At 40.7% G+C, this 6785-nt stretch overlaps 1 protein-coding gene across 1 annotated transcript; it reads left to right on the top strand.

Moving 5' to 3' along the window:
• Positions 1-503: 503 nt before the first annotated feature.
• Positions 504-6107, top strand: LOC135228514 (olfactory receptor 5L1-like). The gene is made up of 4 exons (XM_064275150.1): positions 504-803; positions 929-993; positions 1067-1259; positions 5802-6107. The coding sequence occupies exons 1-4, from the start codon at positions 504-506 to the stop codon at positions 6105-6107; spliced, it is 864 nt and encodes a 287-aa protein (XP_064131220.1).
• The last annotated feature ends 678 nt before the right edge of the window (positions 6108-6785 follow it).

Below are 6785 nucleotides of genomic sequence, written 5' to 3'. Positions count from 1 at the left end.
GCTTAGTGTCAGTTATGTGCATTTGATGGTACTATGCAAGGTGTGCATGCAAGAAAAGAGCTAACCTACGTGTAAATATAACTCCTACACGCTCAATATCACAAGTATTTCTATGGAAATCCGTATTCTAATATTTCAAAGGGCAATGGAAATTCATAAATGATTTAGACTTCAGCTTGGTTTGGCATACACATAGAAGCTATTTGCATAAAGTGTTTCTCATGGAAATAACTAGTTCCAATAACTCTTTATTCTCACTTTCTTTTCTCTACCATAACAAAACGTATTTGTCATTCACCCCCATAAACCTTCTCCTTTGACAGGAACAATGCTCTCCTCCCACCCCTTTCCCTTCCAAGGAAGTATGGTGATGGCTGAAAGAAACCTGAGTGTGGAGACAACCTTTGCCCTCTTGGGATTCACACATTATCCAGAGCTTCAGATTTTCTCTCTTCCTTGTGTTTCTGATCACATACATTGTCACCGTGGTAGGGAATCTTGGGATGATAGTGATCATCAAGATTAACCCCAAATTTCACACCCCCATGTACTTTTTCCTTAGTCACCTTTCTTTTGTTGATTTTTGTTACTCCTCTATCGTTACTCCAAAGCTGCTTGAAAACTTCGTCATGGCAGATAAAAGCATCTTCTACTTTAGCTGTATGCTCCAGTACTTCCCGTCCTGCACTGCAGTGGTGACTGAGTCCTTCTTGCTGGCAGTGATGGCCTATGACCGCTTTGTGGCCATCTGCAATCCTCTGCTCTATACAGTGGCCATGTCACAAAGACTCTGTGCCCTGCTGGTAGCTGGCTCATATCTGGGGGGGGATGTTTGGCCCCTTGGTACTCCTTTGCTATGCTCTCCTTCTAGACTTCTCTGGACACAATGAAATCAACCACTTTTTCTGTGAGTATACTGCTCTCATAGCTGTCTCTAGCTCTGATAAATGCATTCCTCACCTTCTGCTTTTTGGGTTTGCCACCTTCAATGAGGTGAGTACACTACTAATCATTCTCACTTCGTATGTTTTTATTTTGTGACTGTACTAAAAATCCGATCTGCCAGTGGACGTCGCAAAGCCTTCTCCACCTGTGCCTCCCACCTGACTGCCATCACCATCTTCCACGGGACCATCCTTTCCCTCTACTGTGTGCCTAACTCCAAAAACTCTCGGCAGACAGTAAAAGTGGCCTCTGTATTCTACACAGTGGTCAACCCCATGCTGAACCCCCTCATCTACAGCCTGAGGAACAAAGATGTAAAAGATGCCGTCTGGAAGTCAATAGGTGCAAAAGTCCTATTTCACTGACCCAAACTCAAAACACGGTTGGAGTCCCAATGAGCAACTGGACCAGAGCCTACAATGCTTCTAAAATCTGTAGGATGTATTTGTACAAGATGTTTATGAATGTTTGTCATGTTAATATATTGTGAATTGAGAAGTTCAAATCCCTTGAATATGCCAAAGAAGTTTAATTCTGGAGTGAACTCCACAGGATTTTGATCCATGGAGTATCTATCTGCTTCTTCAAATTTTCTGAAAACTAACCAAATACTGCAAATCACAATAAAGACAAATAACAATAATAATAATATGATACTATTATTAATAATAACATATTTCTTTGATGCTTTTTATGTGACAGACACTGAGTTGTTTTGACAAACTTTATCACATTTAAGACCCAAGTAATTACATAACATAGCATACTATCGATATCCTGTTTCATATATGAGGAAACAAAAACTCTCAGAGGTTAAATTCCTCAATACTATATACTCCAATGGTTAAGCACTCGGCCCTAACCCAAAGGTCAGTGGTTCAAACCCACCAGTGGCTCTGTGGGAGAAGAGATATGGTAATCTACTCCTGTAAAGGTTAGAGCCTAGTGTTTCAGGAAAAGACAACTTTCAGGGCAGTCAGTGAGACAGAGGCGTAATATGCTGACTATGCTATCTAGTTTTTATCTGGATTTCTAGACTAACAGCTGTGGTTTTGAGGAAAAATATGTTTTTCCTTGATGGTCAAAACAGGGATGTGAAACCATATGCCCCGAGCGGTTTTAACCAAGTGACTGTCTGCACCCCTCAGAACACATGTACTCAGGAAGAGTGCTGTCTGGGTGCTGTTACCAAGATACTTTTGCAAGACAGACAAAGAAAATACATGTAAGCATCCTGTGACCATGATCTAAGCATGCTGTGAAACTATTTGTAGTCACTAACTATATTAGTAATAATCAATAACCAACCAGAGTGTGGTTATTACAATATTTATTGACTGTCCTGTAATTGCCCTCCCTATGGTTTAGTTCCTCTTTTACCCCATAAGAATACATGTATAAAGAACCTGCTCCAGGACTACCTGGTTCCATTTTCAATAAGCTATGGAATTCCCTAACTGCAATTGTTTTAAACCCTTAAACCTCTCTGTTTTAACTTGAAGCAGCATTCAAGTTCTTTTCTACAATGCTAGGAAGACTTATGGAGCAGTTATAATCTATCCTACAGGGTTCCTAATAATCAAAATTGACACAACAACATTAACAGTAAGAGACGGTGAAATCTCAAAGAAGAATTTATTCTGAAAGACCATTTACTTAATGCAACATAACCTCAAGATGTTCTGGAGAGTACATGCAAACATTTTTACTTCTATGTGTTGTATTCTATGAGTTCATAAATCCCTTTCATGATCTGTGGAATACATGGTTGAACACCTACTTTTTAAGCCTATGGAGTTCTTTGGTAAAGTGGCATACCAGCTTTAGTGCATTTAGCCTCAAGATGAGTGCCTTTTGATATATGTAAAATTCAAGAAACCAAAGTTGGAGGCTCATTACTATGTAGATTGAGCATTGTATTAGGTGATGCATCCTGAATGTATGAATTTTCTAAACTTGTTACCATTTTTCCTTTATTTCTGTGAAATAAGCCTCCTTACTATATTTCCTGGTTACTGTGTTCTCGTGAGAATGTACTTATCCCAAGAATAAGCTATTCTTAGTTTTCATTAATGACCGAAGACCAGACAAGTTGTGGAGTGACGTCAAAAACATCATATAGGAAGAAAGTAAAAGGTCATTAAAAAGACAGGAAGGAAAGAAAAGACCAAAATGGATGTCGGAAGAGACTCTGAAACTTACTCTTGAACATCAAGTAGCTAAGTAAGCTGAGGAAGTGATGAAATAAAAGGGCTAAACAGAAGATTTCAAAGGATGGTTCAAGAAGGCAAATTAAAAAAAAAAAAATTAAAGTAGTGTAATAAAACGTGCAAATACCTAGAGATAGAAAACCAAAAGGGAAGAACAAGCTCAGCATTTCTCAAACTGAAAGAATTGAGGAAAAAATTCAAGCCTGGTGTTGCAACATTGAAGGATTCTGCAGGGAAAATATTAAATGACGTAGGAAGCATTGAAAAAGATGGAAGGAATATACACAGTCACTGTACCAAAAAGAATTGGTCAACATTCAACTACTTCAGGAGACAGAATATGATGAAGAATTCATCGTACTGAAGGAAGGGGTTCAAGCTGCAATGAAGGCATTGGTGAACAACAAGGCTCCAGGAAATTGACAAAATACCCATTGAAATATTTCAACAAACAAATACTGTACCAGAAGGACTCACTCGTCTAAGTCAAGAAATTTGGGAGACACTTACCTGACCAACCAACTGGGAAAGATTCATATTTATGCCTATTCCAAAAAAAGGGGATCCAAGTGAATGCAGAAATTATGGAACAATATCATTAATATCACATACAAGTAAAATTTTACTGATGATCATTCAAAAGTGGTTGTAGCAGTGCATCGACAGGGAACTGCCGGAAATCAAGCCACATTCAGAAGAGTATACAGAATGAATTATATCATTGCTGATGTCAGAAGGGTCCTGACTGAAAGCAGAGAATGCTAGAAAGATGTTTTCTTATGTTTTATTGACTATGCAAAGGCATGCAACTGTGTAGATCATAACGAATTATGGATAAAACTGTGAAGAATGGGAATTCCAGAACACTTAATTATGCTCATGAGTAACCTGTGCATAGATCAACAGGTAGTCATTCAAACAGAACAAGGGAATACCTCATGGTTTAAAGTCAAGAAAGGTGCATGTCAGCGTTGTATCCTTTCACCTGCAACTGGTCAAGTGAATGTAACTGGTATTTAGAACTACCTTCTTCCACTCCGCTTTCAATATTCCCTTTACCCTCAGCAAGCACCTCAGCTGGTAGTGGTTCTTTGCCTAGTGGGGTGATACAAATCTTCATTCCAAAAGGGTCTGGACCATTCATAGTCATGTCAGAATTGGGTTGCCATAGTTTTCCATTGGCTTTAATCACGGGGCATGGTAGTACTAAGAGATGCCCTTACAGATCTCCTGCATTCTAGACATACTCTTCTTTACCTCCATTATGTAGTAACAATGCAATTTCCTCTCCTTAATCAGGATCAGTCACACCAGACAATACGGTGGCTCCCTTTTTTGCCTATTGAACCACAGGCATAAGGATAACTAATATGGCCAGCTGGCATTCTTAACTTCCAGTTCAATGGGATCAGTGATGTGTCTTCAGGTGGGAGCATTCCTGTCCTGGGGACAGGAAGCAAAAATTTTGTGAGTGGGTCACTAGAGGTAATAGTGAGTGGTGCCACTCCTACTTCCACCCCTGATTCCTGGAACCATGAATCCTGGCTACAGAAGAAACAACACCACGTATTGGATGCTGGTTAGAGTATATACAACCTCCTGGGGAATATGGCCTCAACCCTGCAAGGTATTGCCACCTAGCTGGTGTCATAATTGTGTCTTTAGAAGGCCATTCCATTATTCTATCAAGCCAGTTGCCTCAGTTTGTTGGGGAACATGGTAAGACCAGTGAATTCCATGAGAACAGGCCCATTGTTGCACTTCATGTGCTGTGGAGTGAGCCTCTTGATCTGAGGTGATACCATGTGAAATACCAAGACAGTAGATAAGATATTCTGTAAGTCCATGAGTGGTATTTTTGGGAGAAACACTGCGTGCAGGGAAAGAAATCCATATCCAGAGTGTCTATTCCAGTAAGAACAAAACACTGCCTTTGCCATGATGGAAGTGGTCCAGAGTAACCAACCTACCACCAGGTGGCTGGCTTATCACCTCGAGGGATGATGCCATATCAGGGACTCAGTGTTGTTTTGTCCTGCTGGCAGATTGGGCACTCAGCAGTGGCTGTAGTCAAACTTGGTGAATAGAATTCTGTGTTTCTGAGTCCATATATAACTTCCATCCCTGCCAATAAGGCCACTTTTTCTTGAGCCCATTGGGCAATGATGGGAGTGGCTGGGGAAAAATAATGACTGTTTTTCACCGAACATGTCATTCTATCCACTTCACATTAAAATCCTTCTCTGCTGAGGTCACCCTTTGATGAACCTTCACATGAGACACAAATATCTTCACTACTTTGGCCCATTCAGATAGGCCTATCTGCATGTCTCTTCCCCATAACTCCTTGTCTCCAATTTTCCAATCATGTTCCTTCCAATTCCCTGACCATCCAGGAAAACCAGTGGCCTCAGCCCATGAATCAGAACACAGTCAAATGCCTGACCATTTCTCTTTCCAAAATGCAATGGTGGAACAGGAACACGGTAGACATTTCCGTTTCAAATTGGAGGGAAAAAAGGGTAACAGGCACCAAGCAAGCCAGCAGAATACTTTACATTAGTTCTCAAGGCTTAAAAATAATCCTCTGTTCTCTGAGCCCATTTAGACACTTGTCCTGCACTTTTTTTTTTTCCTGCACCCCAGACTCTGGGTGTTAGCAACACTCTCTGGATTCTGGGAGGACGTTCCTTGGCCCTGGGCTTCAGCTCCACTTTTCAGGCCCATTGGAACAGCAACTCTGCTTCCTCTACTGTGGGTGGCCTCATTTGTCTAGTCCTTCTGAGTGGTGACACTACCCCCTCAGCCCTGGCAGGCCTCATTCTTCTGCCCCTTGGGCATGGCATCCCTGCCCCCTCAGATTTGGGCAGCACACCCACCTCCATCCTGCTGGGACAAGTGAACAGTGGCCCCACACTCTGGAACCAAGTTGGTGAAGACCTTAGTCTTTAAAACGTAAGAGACTGTAACTTCACCCTTTTAGATGCCAGAGGCTGAGGCAATGTTCTCCAGGAGGCTGTATACGCTCTAAGCCAGTGTTCGATATATGATGGTGTTTCTCCCATAGCCAGGATTCACAGTTCCAAGAATCAAGGAGTGGATATAAGAATGGCACCACTCACTATTACACCTCAAGCTTTTAAAAACTTAGACACTACTCATTTTACTAGAATTCAGATCACGATTTTTGTGAACTGTTACGCCAGTTCATTGAGTTGTCCCAGGAAACTATAGTCCTAAGCCTGAAAACCCAGCAAATCAATGTTGAAAGGTGTTTGGTTATGTGTGTGGAGTATTCATATTTTTGTCTTCAATGAATATATGTGCCTGCACCCACATTTTTGTATTTACACATACCTATTTTTTTTTTTATAGATACCTCTCAACTCAACAGCAGTGGGTTATAGACACTTCTATCTGTTTTCATGTATGTACACACATATACGTACTCATACATCAATTTTCCTATATCTAGCATATGTGCTCAAACATTCTTTTTTACTTTGGTTGTAATGTGCTGACTATATTCATATTCAAGGCCACTTTTCTCATCACTGAAAATAACTAGTCTCTGCTACATAAACCTTATTTTCCCTAACCCCTTCCCTGGTAACCATCAATGGATATTGG

Source organism: Loxodonta africana, chromosome 22, assembly GCF_030014295.1.
Source record: "Loxodonta africana isolate mLoxAfr1 chromosome 22, mLoxAfr1.hap2, whole genome shotgun sequence".
In the NCBI taxonomy this organism is placed as follows: Eukaryota; Metazoa; Chordata; class Mammalia; order Proboscidea; family Elephantidae; genus Loxodonta; species Loxodonta africana.
Note: the sequence above shows the minus strand (reverse complement) of the source record. Positions and strands in the feature narration are given on the sequence as shown.

Bases quoted from the DNA above. Each gene is read 5' to 3' on its own strand.
- LOC135228514 (XM_064275150.1), top strand. From the start codon at position 504: ATGATAGTGATCATCAAGATTAACCCCAAATTTCACACCCCCATGTAC. The intron at 804-928 runs GTAGCTGGCTCA...CTGCTCTCATAG, and splicing joins AAAGACTCTGTGCCCTGCTG to CTGTCTCTAGCTCTGATAAA. The intron at 994-1,066 runs GTGAGTACACTA...CCGATCTGCCAG, and splicing joins GGTTTGCCACCTTCAATGAG to TGGACGTCGCAAAGCCTTCT.